A 19,768-nucleotide genomic window follows, 5' to 3' on the forward strand; every position below is an offset into this window, starting at 1 on the left:
TATCAAGCACTTATAAATAATAAAAAACAAATACGTCAATTTATCAAATTTTTTTTATATAATTTTTTTTGATGAATATAGCAGTTCTCATATTTTATTCTATTATTCACGAGTCATCTCAACTCAATCTCTAAAAATGTTGACGCCATTTCCACACCTACCTCAACTCTTCCCCTTTTTTTCTTCTGCCAGTTTAGGGTTTTGAAATGTGGAGGGAGGATGGAAGCCTCTGAATCAATCTACGTTGCCAGCCCCAAAATCAAAGACCCGGAGGTAGGGTTTCAGTCTTTAGATTCCCCTAATCCCGATCTCGATCATGCACGGTCTGATACCAGTAACACGGCAGAGGAGCAGACAGCGTTCGTCTATGAGAAGTTTCAGCAACTGGTTTTGAAGGAGCAATGGGAACCGGCTCCGAAGGATGAGGATGAGAAAGATAGGAACTGGGGTTTGAAAGAGGCTGAGGATGGGCAGGAGGCTGAGAAAGGGAAGGGAGGTTCGCATTTGGAAGAAGCGAAGGCCGGTGAGAGCGAATGGAACGGTTGGGGTGATAATGGCAACGATAACGGGGTTGTGATTGACGTGGTGGTTGTTGAAGAAGGTAGTGAGGCGGAGGACGGGAGTGAGAGATACGGTGGTACTGATACCAAAAGGCATCAATATCAGTACCCGGTGCGGCCCGAGGCCGAAGATTGCGCCTTTTACCTCAAGACTGGGACGTGTAAGTTCGGGTCCAATTGCAGGTTTAATCACCCCGTGAGAAGAAAAAATCAGGTATTCCTCCATTCACGCGCTCACACTTTCTTACATATGTGTGTGTGTTGGTATGCGCGGGTGGGTGGGGTGTTTATTCGTCTATAAATGCATATGTTTATCCAAATTCTTGTTTCAGCAAAGAAGAAGCTGATTGGGTTTGCTTTTGTTAGTTTTGATGGAAAATGGTTTCTGTAGTTTGTATGTAGTGGGTGCTTTGTTTGTTTTGCTTTCAAGCATCGATTTTATAGTCCTCGAATGATTTTATTGATTTTGTCTTTGGGCATTTTCCGTTTATTGATTTTGAAGGCTGTTAAGGAGAAGGTGAAGGAAAAGGAAGAACCCACAGAGAGGCTAGGCCAGACGGAATGCAAGGTTTTTGTTATTGTTATCGTGGTCTTGAACAGACATCTTTTCAAGCTACGGTTTTAACATAAGTGCTTTTTGTTAATATGCGTTACATCTTTTATGCATTTTCTTGGAAATATTTCGAATATATTCCATTAATTATATGACTGATAAAAAAAAAACACAATTATATGGCCGAGGATAGAGATGATTGATGGAACATTTTTATTACATTAATGATTGAGAACTACAATCAGGACGTGCCTTAAATCTAGGTTTCACCCTGACCAATAGGAAGATGGCACAAAAGCTTCCCTGTTGGCTTTTCAAAAAACTTGGGCTGCATCCGATGCATCCCAATCAACAATATCTGTAGTGTCACTGCTTTGACTGATTTAACTTTCAAGAAATCTCCGTCTTCTCCTCAAGGATTTTCTTAGGGATCAAACAACATCACAACAGAGAGAAAACCTGAAGTAATACAACCTAGAACAAGAACAAAGAAAGCAACAGCTGGTTGAATAAAAAATAGGTCAAGATAAGAACTTTGCCTTGGAATTCTAAAAAAATGGAGGCTGAAAAATATGAAGAAAAAGACTGTTGGTTTAATGGAAAAATAAAATCACAATATTAATAAAAAAAAATTAGTGGAGAACAAAGGACAAAATGAAACTAACCTTTGAACTGACTGAAGCTTGCAAAATACAATTCGAAAAAATATTTCAGTAGTCCGGAATTCTCCCTTCACCAATTATCCACCCAACTCCAATATAAATTCCAAATTGAAACTCCATCCCAAACTCAACAAATAAACCCAATCTTCAAGCTTTTAATGCAAATATTTTTTTTAGTACAAAAAAAAAAAAAAAAAAAATCTACCTAAATGTGTTTGAGCTTCATCAAATAAATTTTTCATGTTTTTGATAAGGACTATTGCTTAAGTAATTTTTAGTTAGTTTCTTGGAGCTTTGGAGGCTGTTGTGAGGAAAGTGTTTTAAGAATTAGGGGAGGTTTGATCAAACACTTTTTTTTTTTTTTATTGGCACTGGGTGTCCGGAATATGCGTCCTGCCTAATCCCAGGAGTGCATAGGCCCTCCACAAGGAGTTTCTTGCAATTGCACCTCGAGTAATTCAAGGGAAAAATCCTCCAGTCCGATGGTCTCTAGAGATTGTTTGCACCATAGGAGATTTGAACCTTAGACATGGGGGAGCATACCCTCAAGTTCAAGGCCTTTACCACTTGAGCCAACCCCTAGGGGTTTGAATACTTAAGAAAATCAGTCCTTTTCAGACTCCCTATGGAATTACACGTGATTGTCATTTGTAGGATAGTTTTTCAAGATGATCATGATTGCTGTTTTCCAAAGATAATGCATCCATAAACAAAATGTCCCCCCTTCTCTCCTTCCGGTTTCCAATCTCCTAAATTGATAGAGAGCTTACTAGACTCTACTGTTTGACACGGAATGTTCTTTATTATGCTAGAATCTTGCTTCATAGAATATTTGAATTTTCTCAAGTTAATATTACTAAGAAATAGGTAAAGTTTCTATAATTCTTGAATAGAAAAGAAAAGGAATAGTAATTATAGTACTTGTACCCCAGAATCTCCAATGGGGACCCTGATACTATTGGAGAGAACCAATGGAGTTGCTGGAGAAGCAATGGGTTTGGCGTTAGTGCCTTGTGTAGAGGAATGTCTAGAGTTGGGAGTGCAGTTGGATATTGTGTCTGGGGATAACGTTGCTCCCCTGGTCTCTCTTCCTCCAATAGCGGACTGGATTCTGCCTAAAGTTAACAAGATTCAGCAGTTTGTGAGAATTTCACATGAAGGATGTAAAGACCAATTTAAAAAACTAATCACTGTAATTGAGGCAAGCCACGCGCTTGAAACCAAATCAAGTTGAAAAGCAGGGAGTTACAACGTCTTTCTTGGGCAATCAACTACAACGCTAAGGGTGGTAGCTCAACTAGAGGGAAGTCTAAAGGGAGGGCATTGTGAAGATGGGAATCAAGGGGTTGGGGTTGGGTGTTTGGGTAGAGTTTTAGTTCTACGGGAAACAAGGGGTTGGGGTCAGGTCTGGTGTTTTCTGGGCTTTTTGGGTCATTAGGGGCTTTTTGGGTCATTTTGGGCAATGTGTTTTCTTGTATACATTTAGTGTACTTGGTTTTTCCTTTTGATATATATAATATTTTTACTTATAAAAAAAAAATTATAGTACTTGTAAGAAATACCTCTCATATGTTTGAATGTGTCTGGGTCATCTTAAGGAGCCATGCACTAACTTTGGATCGACAATCTCTGTTACAGTGTGTTATGTTGTACAAGTCTGCTCTTTATATCGCATGGAAGATAACTGTGTTAGATAATAAATTATAAGCGACTATTTTGCAACTTACTTTTGGATGTGTTATTGAAAGTACTTTTTCCTTCTTAAAGAGTAGCATGTCCTACATGTAGATTATTAGTAACTTTTATGCTAAATCTCCTTGTATACTATATGTGCAAACATGCACGATGTACTAATGATAGTTTTTGTGGTCTTGTAACTCTTCTCTCGAGCCTTGTTTCAGTATTACATGAGGTCTGGGGGGTGCAAGTATGGAGACGCTTGTAAATACAGCCACAAAAGAGACAAAATTTCAGGAACTACACTTCTAGATCTTAACTTTCTGGGCTTACCAATCAGACCCGTATACTTCTACCCATGTCTATGATATTTCTATGGTTTTTTTTTTCTTCCTCTAATTTCTGGGTGAAATTATTTTTGGTCTCTGTGGTTTAGTGGACCAGTTATTCTGACAAGTCAACAATGTTCTAATTTTTCACAGGGAGAGAAAGAGTGTCCCTTCTACATGCGGACTGGCTCTTGCAAATACGGAGCCAACTGCAGGTTTAATCATCCTGACCCTACAGCTGTCGGAGGAAGTGACAACCCTTCAGGATATGGTAATGGCGGATCTGCTACATTAGATGCTTCCCAATCATCAATTGCGTCCTGGTCTTCGTCTAGGAAATTTAATGAAACTGCTCCCTTTGCACCAATAGTTCTCACACCTTCGCATGGGATTCCTTCCCAAAATCCAGAATGGAATGGGTTGCAGGTACTTAATAGTTTGAGTAACTGTTGTCACTTTTATCTGGAAATAACTAAATTTTAAATCACAGCTTGTTTGTCAATCTTCTAAAATACAGTATTTTATCTTCTTTTTTTGGCCTATATGTTTATGTCCAAGTATATGGTCCTTAAGTTCCCCATCTTTCTAGTCATATTTTGTCCTGCAATCAGCACCCAAGGTATTTGTTTTGGGTTTTTATCATTTCAGAGACATGTGATTGTTCTTTCTAATGGAACTGTCAAAATTCCTATGCTGTTTATCTCTTTTTTATAAGCCCCATGCAGTTATGTTTCTTTTACTTCAATATAAGTTAAATTCTTACAATTCTGCTTCTTTGAACAAGCACAAGTTATCTGTTTTCAGATTCTGTCTCTGCTTATCAACTAGTAGGTTACCATTGCTGTTTGTTAGCTTTGTTTCACTTTAGCTGATTATGGGATTTTCGGTTTAGAGATAGTAAAATAAATAGGGCCTTTACTTTTTTCTTTTTTTTTTTTTGTGGGGGGGGGTTGATCATACATGTAAAAGAAGTGTGGAAGGCATTTGGATGAAAAAAAAAAGTGTTATGAGGAATATGTTTGAGACAAACATATTAAAAAAGGACATGTTTTGAGATAAAGCAGACAAGCATGTTCGTTGGGCTAATGTCTCAACTGACTCAACCCAAGTTTAGCATTGTGACTGCCCCTTGGACATCTCACAGATTGCAATTATAAAGAGAACATGATCTCAAACAAGGATGATATTTACCTTTATTTATATTGTCAACAGCATATATTTTCCCTCAATATAATCCTTGAAATTAATGGTGAACTTGAGGTTGACAGGGGATAGCATTCAATGGTAACTGGAACGGATAAAAGAAGTGCTATATTATATCCTAAGATAAGGAATCTGTCAAGGGTTTTACTTATCAACAAAAGGAATCTGTCAAGGGTTCCAAATGCCATATTACTCAAGAATTTAAAAGCTAGGTAAGGAAAAAAAGATCAATTGTATATTTGCTGTTTTGTTGGAGAAAATCTGGTAGATCAACAGCTGTTCTCAGTCTCAGGCACTTTTTGCACCCATGGGAACACATGCAACACACTGTAATTAAGCGTGGTTTATGCTTTAAGCCCCCAAGGCTAGGCTACCTTCTAAACGGTTCTTTTTTTTTTTTTTTTTTCAAGTAATTGATTAGATAGATGAGTAGATGAACTCTACTAATCCTATGAGTTTTATTTGTTTGTGGATTGTTAAGGCTCCTGTATATCTGCCAGAAAGGAGTATGCGTCCACCTGTCACATATATCATGAGCCCAGCTGGGACTGAAACTAATGTCTATACGCATCATCAGCAGCAGATTCAAGTTGAAGAATACCCGGAACGACCTGGCTATCCTGAGTGCAGTTATTTCTTAAAAACTGGGGATTGTAAGTATAAGTCTAATTGCAGGTATCACCACCCTAAGGATAGGATTGTGAAGTCACCCCCATGCGCTCTCAGTGACAAGGGTCTTCCTTTGAGACCTGTAAGTTCACTCTGGGCTGTGTTTTTAAAGATTTTTTTTTGTTAGTTTGTTTTAAAGAGTGAATTTTTTCATGCATGGAGCCGGAATCAAATTTTATAGACCATTGTTAACAAATTTCATGATCTTCAACAATGGGAAGTTATTCGTATTGTTTTTTATATTTGTTTCCCCTGGAAAAATGTTCTATTATACTTGCTTTGCCTGGTTTAATTATGGTCATGATTTTGTTGTCTTTGAGATCCAGGATCAGAATATTTGTACACATTATAGTCGTTATGGAATTTGCAAGTTCGGGCCGGCTTGTAAATTCGATCATCCACTGCATCCGGCTTCATCACCTATGACTGGAGTTGATCAGCATCTTCCTTATGGTGACTCTGTAACTACGGATAAGGCTGTGGGAGGCGGAATCGGAAGCGAGGCCACTTTTAGGCAGTCTCTGTAAAAATTTTGCATTTTGAGGCTCTAGCATTTTAGGATCCAAGTATCAAGGATTTGTAATTTTATATTTGATGTAACAAAACGTGAAAGGGGCTTAGCAGCTTTGTTACCTGCAATGCCAAGAAAAAAAAAAAAATGCCCCGATAGCTCTTTGATCTGTGAAAATGCCATTTTCTATTTGCTTCTCATAATTTTTAATTTTCAGTTTCTGATAACCTATCATCATACAGTGAAGAAAATTTTAACTTTCAGTTTCTCATTGTAACTTGTGAGATTTGTTGTTGCAATTCAAGGGCTCTATTTATTTGTTTCTATAAAAGGTCCTACTATTTTATTTTCACTAGGTCCTCACTTTGTGCCACAAATGCTCTTCCAATCGCCCATGATTTCCTAACCAGACAGAAGAGAACATGTCTTGAAAGGAGGAAATTGAATATCTTTAGGGTTGGTAGAAGGTTTATTTATTCAGCTTGTAAACTGTTAGAATCCGAAGATTACGTTCTTTGATTTTCTTTAGTTGCAATTGTGGAATCAATCAGATCTAAACTCCATCCTTCTATGTCCTTTTTCTTCATCTACCATGCTATTTTGGTAAGTGTAATCGCCATTTGGTTAAAATACAATGTACGCATGCCTTGGGTATTTAACTACTGCTCGCATGCACAAGAAAGTTATCACCTTTTTGTCGTTTATAAACTAATTGTGATTTGTTTTAAATGTGGCATTACTTGATTGCTAATTATAATAAGAGAATTATTTTCATCAATCACTATTCACCAGTAAATCTCACACTTGACAGTTTTTTTTTTCGTAGTGAGATGTTTTTTATAAGGTGTGGAATAGTAAATAATGACTGATAAGAAGAATTACTCTTATAAAAAATACGATGTAGAGAAAGAAGAAACGTTAGAGAAGAAACAATGCGAATGTTCTAAACTTTTAAAATTTTAAACTTTATAATATTTATTTACAATACCTTTCAAATTATTTTAATTTAAATGATTAAACTCGTGGTCATTTTGATGAAAAGACTGTAGGGTAACTACGTTGAAGAATTCCAATAATACTAGTAGGTAGCCATTAAAAATACTAATTAGCCACTAAAAAACCGAGTATTTAGTCATAAAATAAAAAATAAAAATAATAACTAATAGAATGATAGGAAGAATGCCAATAATATTTAGATAGATGAATGATAAAAATCAATTAAGAAAATGGCTGATGTGACATAACAGAAACAAACAAGATTACTTGGTAAATTATATACATGCGTAATAAATTTGCCAAATTCTAAGTTTGTCCCCAAATTATCGATCATATTATTACTTATAAAAAAAAATAATTATCGATCGTATTATTAAAGTGGTGCAATATTATTATTATTTATTTTTTTTTGTAAATAAACATATTTTAGTATTTTTAAAAGAATATAATATTTGTCAATGGCCTTACAGTCTAGTGGCATTTGTAGCCTCTCTCCATCATAAACAAAAAAATGGGTAGGAATCAAGTCCCCGATATCCCTGATCCCTTCATAAAATATATTAAAAAAAAAAAAAAAAAAAAAAAAAACACATTACATTCTTTTATATATATATATATATATATATATATATATATATATTCTGATGTTAAAAGAGAAGTATTTGTAGTAGTAATGGGCCATATCAAAGTTATATGGACATTTACTTGCATTAGTAATGATATGATAAAAGTGGAAGTAAAGGCAGTACGGCTTATTTGTACAATTTCAGGAACTAAACTTTACCAATTTAATTACTTTTATTAGACTATAGAATCAAACATTTGAAAAGTTGTAACTGTTTAGTTTGTAAAATATAATTCGAGATTTTAACAATTCCACGAGGTGGAGTGTCTTGACTTTTGAGTTTGTGATATTGACTGTTTAAATTAATAATAATAATAATAATAACATTGGAAATACATGTTTGTTATATTCTAAAACTATCAAAAGGCTACCATTTCTACAAACACATCATCTCTACACAAACAACCATGTAGGATCCTAGCCAGTTCAAAAAGACACAAGGCTAGTTAGTATCACATTAAAAATTTGAAAAACCAAAAGAACATAAAATTGGAATCATAAATATACAAAATCCCAATTTGATCACAACAGCAGCATAATTGCAAGATATAAGGGGCAGGATACTTTTTAACTTTCAACATTAGCTTTGTTTCCAGCAAGGATGATGGAGATCTCCAGCCCACGGCTAAATGCTTGATTAAAGAGAAGTCGAGACTGGAACGTGGAAATGAATGGGAACCATGACAGTACGGCTATCGGGGTAAAAATAAGCAAACCCATACCGGCATCATACATTCTAGCAAATTCACGCACCGAATCCCAAAACCCTAGACTCCAAACGATCTTCTTCCAAGTGATTGCCAGCTGTTTCAGCACAACCAACAAGGATTAGAAGGATCTCGTAAGAATGCAACTCAAACCAAAAACATAGTTAAAGCCCATTACAAATAAGCAGTTCAGCCAGTTAAAACTAAAAGCAGGCGTTGCAAGTGCATCTAAAAAGTCAGTTCTGCCAATCAAGCAACTATAAGTCCAAGTCATTGCGTTTTGGATGGTGTTAACTAGACAGCTTGCATGCACTTAAAACATCCCAAGCTGTTTGTTCTACTATTTATTTTTTTAAATCATGGCTGAACTATGACTTATAAATCATGGCCATCACATCTTTTGTAGGCTGCGTGTGTTACTGAAACCTAAATTTCTAATCATCTTGGTCTCGGAAAAAGTTCGACTGCTATTGCATAATTGGCTGCTTAAGGAACTGAACATCTTGTGTACATGAGATTTAATTAGAACTTGATCTGTTAACTTACGCATAGTATGCCCCATCCAGTGGGAATAAATGCAAGAATGCTTGCAAACAAGTCTGCTATTGACAAAGTAGTAAAGGCAACAACGAGGGCGAGGGCTGCAACAAGTCCCAAGGATGTGACTCCCTGTATCAACCGCATCATTAACTGAAAGCGCTTTGATCTTTTAGGGCTGTAGGTAAAGACCTGCAGGACAATATCATTTAATGCAAACACTAAGATTCTAAGCAAAAATCAAGACAGCCAATGCACAGGGGAAAAGATTTTAAGCAAGAAGTCAGACAGACCTTGAATATCAGGACAATGGCAACCAACACGACCCAGGAGAAGCCATATAGCTAGAAGAACAAAAGCCACTGTTAACATCATGAAAACATCCTCCTCGTATAACTAGGATCAGTAGAGTAGAATGTGATATAAGCCCGAAGCATATGCAACTATGTGTCTTTATTTCTTCCACTGTTTTCTGTATTTTATTTATTTGTGGTGGTGGTTTGGGAAAAATAACCAAAGTTCGAAGGAGAGTCTCTAGATAAATTATACTGTTACTTGGGCCAACGGTAGACATATAGACAAGCATCTAGATAGTTACAGCTCAAGTTGAACAGGAATTGTGGGATCACTGGAGGAAGTATTTAGCAGCAGTTTTCCATATTAAGCTTATAACTACAGGATCGGCACAGATAGACAAACTTCTTGTGACATTTTGACCATAAACCTTGTTTACATAAATCAACCACAAGAAGCTTCCTTATTTCTCTGTTTTTTGGTAATAAATGCTGATCTACAAGGAGATGGGAACACATACATGCAGTTTGTTAAAGGCCCAACCATTGATCCAAAAGCCCTAGGACTGTTGGATACTTATCTGGTTAAAGCCATTAACCCTCAAAATCATAACAATCCACCACGCTTCCAAATCTGACTTCCACGGCGGCCGAATCTATCGACACTGACCCAGTGGTAGCCCTTTCCCTTTTGGCGGCTTCACTCATCTATCAGTATTCAATGACTTAACACCATGCTCATACATAGTACCAAGACATTTTAATCCAGCCTATAGGTAGCCCTCTCCGTAACTTGAACTTGTGATGTGGTCCCTGCTCTGATACCAATTGTTAAAGACCCAACCATTGATCCAAAAGTCCTAGGACTGTTGATACTAATTGTGAAGCCTTTAACCCTCAAGATCATAACACAGTTCCTAAATCTTAATTTAATAGATTTCTCTTGACAACGTATCCCAATACTTCCAACTTTTCTTTATCCTGTTTATGCCTGTTGCTAAGAGAAGTTTTCAGAACTTGTTGGCAAAAAAATTGTTTTTCAATGCTTTTAATTTGAACAACGATTTTTGTAAGGGATCTTGCAGTTGCCATTTCATGTGAAAATTATGTCAGAAGAAACAACAGAGAACTGGAAAAACAAAAACATGCATCCAAAATAAGCTCATATTTATGAATGGGAGAACTTTGTCACTTCCTAAGAGAGGAGATTATATATATTATATATATATATATATATATATATGAGGAGATTTATGAATATACTATTTAGTTTGGAAAAATATACAGAGGATATGTGCCAAAATACGCACATATTTATGAATGGGAGAACTTTGTCACTTCCTAAGAGAGGAGATTATATATATATATATATATATATATATATATAAATGAGGAGATTTATCAATTTGCTAATTTAATTTGGAAAAATATACAGAGGACGTGCTATATCAATATGGATGCAGAATAAAGGACAAGAAGTGTACCGCAAGTGATGTATCCTTTCCTGTGAGATGTAGTTTGTATACGATGCCATACTGGAATATGAAGAACCTCAAACTCAAAATTGTTTCCAATATACGACCTCTCAACGTTTTTATATGCACCTGAAAAAGAAGGTTACACCATATGAAACAACCAGAAAAGCACCACATGAAACAAGTCCATAATACCATTTGCTATCATAGGAATTCATTTATACAACAAAGCATAATGTCATGTAATGCAGCAATGATTGTCATATAACCCGGCTCTAATAAACATTAAGCATTCTTTAGTTATACTTAGGGCGAGTGGTGTTCAATCGAGATGCATAGGCCACATAGTGTGCTGCGGAAAAGTATCAAAAGAGGATGGGAGGTTTTTTCTAGTCACAGTACACATGAGGTGAGTGACGACCCTAGGATAAGTACGAAAACAGGATCATCAGGGAAGCTTTCCAAGGGACGTATAGTATTTCGTGAATAAAGGAAGCTTCAGTGGGAAACCTATTGGAAGTCTACAATGGCTGCCCCAATGGAATGACAGTTCCTTAAGAGTAGCTCATTACAGGGAAGTAGACACCTTCACAAAAATTTTCAACGTATTGTACTCAACAACTCATGTCTGGAAGGTGTTGATAAGACCACTTTAAACAATTACCATTTGTTCTTTCTATCACATCCTTATACCTCAAGATAGCTCTGTTCTTTGGAGTATTTGGCGAATGAAGGCATTTCTAAGAGCAGCTTGTTTGCCTGGAAAGCCTACTTAAGGAAGATCCCCACTATGGATAACCCAAGAAAATATCATATCACAGTGGTTGATTGGTGCTTTACATGCAGAAATAGTGGGAAATCTGTACTGCCTTTTACTCAACTGTGAGGTGGCAAAAGCCTCGTGGGATGGCATAGAGTTATGCCGGGAAGGTGAGTAGAACTTTTTGTAAACTGATGAGGGTTATTTGGCAGCCAACAAATTGCATCAATATGGAAGATGGCTCCTGCCTGTTTACTGTGGTGCATTTATAAGGAAAGGAACAATAGATATTCTGAAGACTGCAAGCGAATGATGGAAGAGCTTATAGTTTTCTTCTTCAATACTTTACTCCTCTGGGTAGTTGCTCTAGATTTGTGAGGAAAAAAAATGTAACAATATGTTTGTAACACTATATTTGTGAGAGGGAAAAAATAACTACTAAAGACAATATCAAACTGTCTGTCATCACGAGAGAGAGAGTGATAAGGAAGCTGACTTTCTCTCAGCTGAAAAAGTTATAAAACAGGTAAGAAAACAGTTGTATTAGTAGTTATGAACCTGTTCTTCATCCCACCAAGATTCCCAGCTATTTTCTCCCTTCACACCTACTCCACCTTTATACAGAAGCCAACTAGTCCAATCATCAAAATCCTCAACAGTCCTGCCATTGGAAAGTAAGGTTATAGGGTTTGCGAGACAGCATGATTATTACAAAATTATATCAATTCTATTTTTTATGTAAAAAGAGTATAATCAGAGACTTAAATGTCATAACAGAGAAGGAATTTCCAGCAAGTAAACAAAAAATCTAAGTACATACTTTTGCCACTCAAATCCAGAGGGATTGAAGATATAAGGAGCAAAGAGCCATGAGATAACGAGGAACCAACTGCTCATAGTTAGCAAAATAAACGAAACAGCACCTCCATTCGTATGCCCATATGCAATATAAACTATGAGAAGCAGTGCCACCTCAAGCCTGAAAAAAATCAACTTCATAAATTGCATGAGAAAACCCTTTTAAGTAATTCAACTTGACAATATTGAAAAAAGGTCGATCCTTCATCAGCAAACATCACTCACGCTTTGGTGAAATGACTTCTTGAATAAAGCCTGTAATTATCAGCAAACTTGATGTGACGGACAACGAAGCCTCTGCCAGTTGCTCGGTACTGTGGGTGAAATATAAAAAATGCAAATGAAAGTATCAATTTCCAAACAAACTACCATACATTTTTAAAGATGAATTAGAAAAATGTATTTACATACTTTTGCACCTCCATGGAGGATGGTGCGGCCAAAATAATGAGTTCTTGTTCCTAATGAAAAGGTGAAGAAGACAGAACACAACTGAAGTTGCATTGTAATAAAACTGAACACAGCCTGCAAATGTTTAGGTGACACTAATGATTAGCACAACAAAAATTTATGCACTAAGCAACCCAAAAATTGGAGGAAAAAAGATGAAAAAAGCACGTTAACAGAACAGCCTGCAAGTTTAAGATGATGGATGCATGGCCTGCTAAAGCCTAAGAGGTTCCACAACATAATAAAATACAGGATGCAATACCATTTATTATACTACATACACAGCTTTATATCATTATATGATGATAATTATATAGGCTAACCTTTAACAATCCCATTTCAAGTATAAAGCCCATTATCATTGGGACTGCTGTGAAAACTCCAATCTGAACTAAGAACTGAGCATTCAAAGCTGCATCTAGAGCTGTGTTACCCAGCGCTTCTGCTTCCTCAGAGATTTGCTGATCAAGCCCAGAGAAAGCCTGAAGCAATTGGCAGCAGATTCACAAAAGATCTATTATCTAGAATTCTGAACAGAAGAACAATCTATCCAAGAATAATAACAAATACCACTAGTATTTTAAAAACTGAAGAAAAAGAAGATAAACCAGGAGATTAAAATCTGAAATGCACACTTTAACCAGCATTAAGAACATTACACTCATTAAAGCAGTTCCCTAGAAACAGGGGCCAGGTCACTTTTCTTGGGTGAATGGATTTGGGTACAGCACTGAATATGGGGACCGCATAACTCATGGCAGCCCAAAAAAGACGATAGAACACCCTCTAGATGCATCATGACCCAAACTCTAGAGAATTTGAACAAGAGATCTAAACTAGTAAATTGCAAATTATCATTGTATAAACTTTCTTTTTATAAGTATTATGATTGTATAAACTAATAAGATCCATTTTTTCTTGTTTAGGGCAGCGGGGGTTCACATAATTGTCATTGAATAGTGAAAATAATCACAACATCCCAGGGATCATGAAATAGACATAGCTTAGACAAACTAGAAGATTTGAAATGTACAGATCCAATCAAAACAAATATGCATGGTAATAAGAACTAAAGCCCATTTGAGGCTTGACTACTTGTAGCATAAGGAACAAGACGAACTTCAAAGCAAAAAGATGATTTGTGTTTAATTAAACAGCCTTTGGCTAATAAGTGCTAATACAGTTTTATCACACGTGGTTTTTGGCATAAAGCTCAACTTCCCCAATTCATAAAACAAAAAGGTCAATTTAAAGAGTGACCTTTCCAAACTACAAGCGGCAAAAACTCCAAACCTTCCTGCCCTAATTAGTCATATAAATTATTATGTAGGTACGATCTAATAATAATAGAGACATTTAACAGTAGTAATAATAGAGACAATCATGAATAATAATAGGCATATCATCATGAATAAACTAGCAATGAATAATGACATATAATCATGAATAAATTACCAATGGTAAGTTTCAAGTGAAAATGCTAAAGAAATCATTTGAGAAAACATCAAGTAGGAAGGGAAATTAAACTTGTTAGATTACCAGGTACATTCTTCCATATAAAAATACATATACAGTGAGAACTGTCATCTGCATTAAAAAGGAAATTCTTATCAGATTCGGCCCATTCCAGAGACTAGTAATTCAAATTATCTAGAACGACGAAATAATGAAATATAGAATAAACAATACCATTGTACAAACATAGTAACCAACAGTTGTGAAAAAGAATGACAACATTCTGAAGAAATCAAACAGTTGTCCAATTCTGTATACATCCCTACTAAGGACTTGCTCTCCATTTCCACCTGCCACTTTCCCTTCAAATAGGGCAATCTGGTTTAATCCAACATCCCTTCCTTTTCCAACCTACATGAGAGGAAGCTCTCAAGCAACCGTAAGAAGAAAAATATGTACATGGTGTGTAATGGTGAGGCAGGGATAAACAGAAAGTATAAAAACCTGAATGTATTCATGGTGCGTAATGTTGCCCTGCCTCAATGTGGAGTTGAAACCTGTAACATAAATTATAACATCTTTTAGTCTCATAGAATTGATACCACCAGGATACTTAACTAAACCACATTAATCTCTAAACATAAACACATAACTGCAACGAGAAGATGACATCATTTCAAGCTACTTTGTTCGGTGAAAGCTCAAATAAACATGCTTAGGCAGAACAAGGTGTTGACAGAATTGGAAGCTCAGGATTCTGATACAAGTACCATGTATGTTGAACGGTGTATACAGCAATTACTATCTCCCAAACATAATTTCTCTCCTAGCATTTTTGCATTTTCAATTCAAAAGTACACATTTCCGTGAAAACATATCCCAAAGGAGATTCATAATTGTGATAAAAATATCCAAAAACCAAAATAGGTACAAACAATTGCAAGTAGGGTGTTATTGTGTGGCTAAGGAAAGTGAAGAAACAGCCAACAACCTTTTCCTTCACTGTATTTTCCATTTTGGTAGTTCAGTGAGTGATGCCAAGAACGGTTTTTGATTTTTTGCTTGTTGGCAAGGAAAATATGGTCACATTGAGAGTACCAAAATTAGTAAATCAAATCCATTATAACCCATGTAGATAATCAGGGGAGAAAGGAATTATCAGACCCTGGGAGGGGTCAGACACTCCCAGGGTATTCCCAAGTACTTTGTATCCCAAGTACTTTGTACTTTATCTCTATCAGTGTTCTTTTCACTTCTTTGGTCGAAGTTATTAATCTTTTCTTTTTCTTTGGAAACTTCAAACTTTCACATTGTCTAGTATAGGCCTACTGAGCAGGCTGCATCCGGCCCGCCCAAGTTTTCACCCGTCTGCCTGGCCCAATATACATACATACATACATACATACACATATATATATTAAAAAAATAAGATTTGTAATGATACAACATCATTTTGGTTTACCCAAAACGGCATCGTTTCATTACAAGGGTTAATAAAACCCAATTTCCCCCTCCCTCCCATGTCTCAACTCTCTCTGACCCTCTCCCAACAACTCACACTGTTGCCGTCACTGAAACGAGCCGTTGCTCTATCTCACCTTGTAGTTGTAAGTATCTCGAACTCGAAACCCTAATTTCATTGAATTTAGGTTTTTATTTTTGGATGCTGTGGTGTTTGGAGATTTGAGTTTTGGATTTTCATTGAATTTAATACCTGATATGTGTTGTCTAACGATTCTGACCCCACGGGTGGGCGGACGGCCTGAGGGGCCAATCCGCCCCACAGCATTCGGACCGGGCCAGGACACGGGGGGCCCAACTCGCACCCCCTACTGGCTACCCGCGCCCTACGCACCCCTAGTCTAGTATACTCACAGATGTGCTGGAGCATTCTACTATTCTTAACAAAATAGGTATCTATTTATCAGACCAAAAAAAAAAAGAAATGCAACAACTATAACTATAATTCCTCTTCAAAACACACTAAATGACAAGTTAAAAGGAATGAATAATATAAATTAGCTAAACCAAAGAAGCGAATCATTGGACTTCCTCATGCGTACCGGCAAATATATCTTCACTAATATTAATAACACGTGATGCCTTACTGATGCCTCCACGAGTTATGTGAAATATTCTATCAAACACATCTGGATGACCATAATGCATGCGTACCCTGCAAACATTTGTTAATAAAAAAGGGAGTCAATTAAATGCAAACAATAGATTTCTCTCTTCAAATTAAAATGTTAAATCTATTTAATTGATGAATATGTTATAAATATATGATGTTACAATAATCAATTCAAATTCAGGACCAATACTTTCCAGACCAGCATTAGTCAGGTTTTCTCCACTTCTTCCAACATGTTTTAACTTCTAATATGAAAAGAAGCTAGCAAGCTACCAATAAAGTCAATGGAAATTGATCCATAAGTCAACACAATCGGTTATTAATAAGATAAGTTGTTCTTGACTCACTTGAGCGGACTTGCTAAAACACGCTGGCCCAAAGTTACAAAGCTAGTCTCTTGATTGGACATGAACCAAGCTAATGATGAAACACTGCATTGACATATCCAAAACATGTAATTGATAAGAAAGATCACTTCGAAACAAAAACCAAAGTGTACTTTATCATAACGAATTGCATGCCAAACCTTCCAGTAAAAACATGCTCCCTGACACCAAGAATAGTTGGCAGTCGTATGCCATGATTACCACGAAATTCCTGAAGAAGATTTCTCATTTTCATTGCCTCCTCAAGGTAATTGTCCTACAGAAGAAAAAATAGCTTTTACCATGTACAGATCATATCTAGAACAATCTTCACTTAACATATTGAAACAAGAAGCAATACAATAAACCATTCATGGCTCCATTCTTAAATTCTTTAGAAACCATAACATAAAACTTAAACAAAGCAATCGATAAGAAAACAAAATAGAACATAAAAAGAATTTGGGAAATACCCTATCCACAAAGGGATTACACAAAAATAAACTCACAAACTGACGTGGCTTAACGTGGTTCATTAGATTATAAAGTTACTTTTATTGTAAAGCAGATCTAACAGATCAGATGAAGCCACGTCAACTCGTGGGATTGTTTTTGTGTGATTCGTTTGTGGATGCAGCAGCACTCAAAGAATTTATTGACTGAGTAATGCTGCACAAAGTTCATGTCAGAAGCATCTGGCTAATGAACTCTATAATAAAAGGGGGAACAGAGTTAAATAAGACAGAAACTCAGAATCTCTCCCATGCTTTTGAAAATCTAAAGAATAGCTGCCAAAATTAACTAACTCATATCAAATTCCTTTTTCCAATTATATAAAGTAGTGAAAATCCAATAAGAATAAGGAAAGCTAGGTATCTAAAAAGAACATGCATATATAACCTGATTCATGTCGATAGTTTGAATAGCTTCCCCACGAGTGAAGATAATAGCATGGTTCTGGTTTTCAGGCTTCCCTTCTCCAAGCTTTGGATCACCAGGTAGTTTGATGGAATATACTTCCTAAACATATATATGAGATAATTACTATTACCAAACCACAATTCAACTCAAAAAATGGAAGGGTGGGGTAGAAATGATTCATCTGGTGAAGGGATAACAAAAAGGGTGAATAGAGAAAAAAATATTAAAAAAAAAAAACAAACATATGCTTCACAAAAACTCTTTATAAGTTAAGTCCATTAAGGGCATGTTAAACAAAAAGAAAAATTATCTGTGATATACCATGAAGAACAATGCAAACTACAACAAGAGCGTAGAAAGAATACAATAAGATAAAGAATTCACGCCTGAGCTAAAATATAAGTGTTGCCAATTGTAAATAGTGTGCATCTGATGTGCTCCAGCCCCGCACCCACCCGACAAAGGTGAATATTTTGGAAAGATGAGGGGGTGTCTTCAATAGAGGGCATAAGTGAATAACTAGAGAACAGATTTCTTTTGCTTATGCTACAACACAATGTTAAACATTGGAACCAAAGCTTCAATTTTGTAAGTCCTGATTGACATGAAAATTAAAAAGAAATAAAAATTGGAACTCATTACTATTGAACTAATAAAAAAATCCCAGCTAGAGATATCAAAAGCAAGATACACTCAATCAGTAAGTGTAAATTTACCCCACTCAAGTCATCACTATCCAGCTTTTAGAAAAGGACACCAGTGAAGTCTATGGGGAGATGCAGAATCAGAAACCAACCCCAGAAAGGAGATAAGATCTACAAAAATCAGGTTTAATAAAAGCCATTGGTTACCTGATCTTTTCCATGTATATCAGCTTTGACAAGCTTTGAATAAAACTTATTTGGAACCTTTCCATCTGCTGCACCGCTCTCCTCTATATGTATGAAGGCAACTCGGAGTGCCTCATTCCTAGTAACAACAGAATATTAATATAAACAACTTAAGCAATAAGAAGTAGCAAGTAATAACGCATGACAACAAGAATACCAAACTTAACAAGCAGCATATGCAAAGAAAAAACATCAAAAAACTGACAACGAAATGAGAACAGCTCATGAAATGAGAGAATAAAGAGTGTGCTCAATTGCATATTACGTTTTTTTTCTCACTAAGTGCCATGCTCAGCTACATCACTCTGCCATACCAGTAAGCTTGGCACAACTCTAAGAAAAATGTCCAATGCACAATCCTAGTGTATTATAACATATGTGAATATAAGTTGAAAAGATTGCTAGCACCAACCACAGAAGACATTTGATTATTCCTGTCACTCCCTCAAAAAAAAAAAAAAAAACACGCACAAGAGGAATAGCATCCTGTTAACACCAGTATGATGTCGGTAAAATTTCCAGCTAATCAGAAGGTCAATGTCCTTTCCTGGCATCACCCAGTGAAAAACAAACAAAAATAAAACCAAACATGTCTCCCCACGAAAGACCAATGGTGCAATACACGCCCAACTGACTTACCACTCCATTTGCATAAGTAGGACCAACCGAACAAAAATAGAGTTTCTTTTGGTGTGACTATCCACTGTTAGAAACTTTCCCCAGGCAGCTGTTCAAACAAAGAAACTTTCCAAGGAGCCATGCTATGGCAAATGCTTCCATAAAACTAAAAACCACTAGACCCCATCAATGCCTCATAGAAGGACCATTGTATCAAATTTTACCATAAAGATCTACATACAAGATCTGCATGTCAAAAATATTGAGTTCAAACAAAATGAAAATCTGATGTTTGGAACCCAGTAGCTGGTGCATATATGAAACAATGGATAAAAAAAATTTAAGAATCAGAATGGCAACCAGCAGGCTTTGCATTGTAACCCATCTATATTTCCTAAATATCATGATTGGTTTGAACCAAACATATCTTTTTTTTATAAGTTGAATCATACAAAAAATTAGGCTTCAATATGTTTATCCCAATCATGTAAGGTCTGTTAAGGGGATTGATGATGGCGAA

General features: G+C 36.1%; 2 protein-coding genes across 3 annotated transcripts in view; one reads left to right on the plus strand and one right to left on the minus strand.

Annotated features, from left to right (window-relative positions):
• Positions 1–111: 111 nt before the first annotated feature.
• Positions 112–6,353, plus strand: LOC121236889 (zinc finger CCCH domain-containing protein 43-like). 2 transcript variants are annotated; one of them, XM_041133390.1, is made up of 6 exons: positions 112–774; positions 1,063–1,128; positions 3,677–3,796; positions 3,935–4,207; positions 5,466–5,735; positions 5,980–6,353. In XM_041133390.1, exons 1-6 carry the CDS (start codon positions 220–222, stop codon positions 6,178–6,180), a joined length of 1,485 nt encoding a protein of 494 aa, XP_040989324.1. In that variant the 5' UTR covers positions 112–219; the 3' UTR covers positions 6,181–6,353. The 2 variants fall into 2 exon arrangements, with proteins under 2 accessions (XP_040989324.1, XP_040989325.1); XM_041133391.1 differs by lacking the exon at positions 1,063–1,128.
• A 1,896-nt stretch (positions 6,354–8,249) lies between these two features.
• Positions 8,250–19,768, minus strand: part of LOC121236887 (callose synthase 10) — a 64,328-nt gene continuing 52,809 nt past the window's right edge. The window contains exons 35-51 of the mRNA XM_041133388.1: positions 18,592–18,709; positions 17,720–17,839; positions 16,981–17,096; positions 16,802–16,885; positions 16,384–16,496; positions 14,825–14,877; positions 14,555–14,731; positions 14,405–14,452; positions 13,189–13,347; positions 12,827–12,940; positions 12,641–12,729; positions 12,378–12,536; positions 12,116–12,218; positions 10,807–10,926; positions 9,323–9,373; positions 9,039–9,221; positions 8,250–8,589 (exon numbers count right to left, since the gene is read on the minus strand). Coding sequence (XP_040989322.1) covers positions 8,353–8,589; positions 9,039–9,221; positions 9,323–9,373; positions 10,807–10,926; positions 12,116–12,218; positions 12,378–12,536; positions 12,641–12,729; positions 12,827–12,940; positions 13,189–13,347; positions 14,405–14,452; positions 14,555–14,731; positions 14,825–14,877; positions 16,384–16,496; positions 16,802–16,885; positions 16,981–17,096; positions 17,720–17,839; positions 18,592–18,709 — 2,044 coding nt within the window. The 3' untranslated portion in view covers positions 8,250–8,352. The remainder of the gene's footprint in view (positions 8,590–9,038; positions 9,222–9,322; positions 9,374–10,806; positions 10,927–12,115; positions 12,219–12,377; positions 12,537–12,640; positions 12,730–12,826; positions 12,941–13,188; positions 13,348–14,404; positions 14,453–14,554; positions 14,732–14,824; positions 14,878–16,383; positions 16,497–16,801; positions 16,886–16,980; positions 17,097–17,719; positions 17,840–18,591; positions 18,710–19,768) is intronic.

Source organism: Juglans microcarpa x Juglans regia, chromosome 6S (assembly GCF_004785595.1).
Source record: "Juglans microcarpa x Juglans regia isolate MS1-56 chromosome 6S, Jm3101_v1.0, whole genome shotgun sequence".
In the NCBI taxonomy this organism is placed as follows: domain Eukaryota; kingdom Viridiplantae; phylum Streptophyta; class Magnoliopsida; order Fagales; family Juglandaceae; genus Juglans; species Juglans microcarpa x Juglans regia.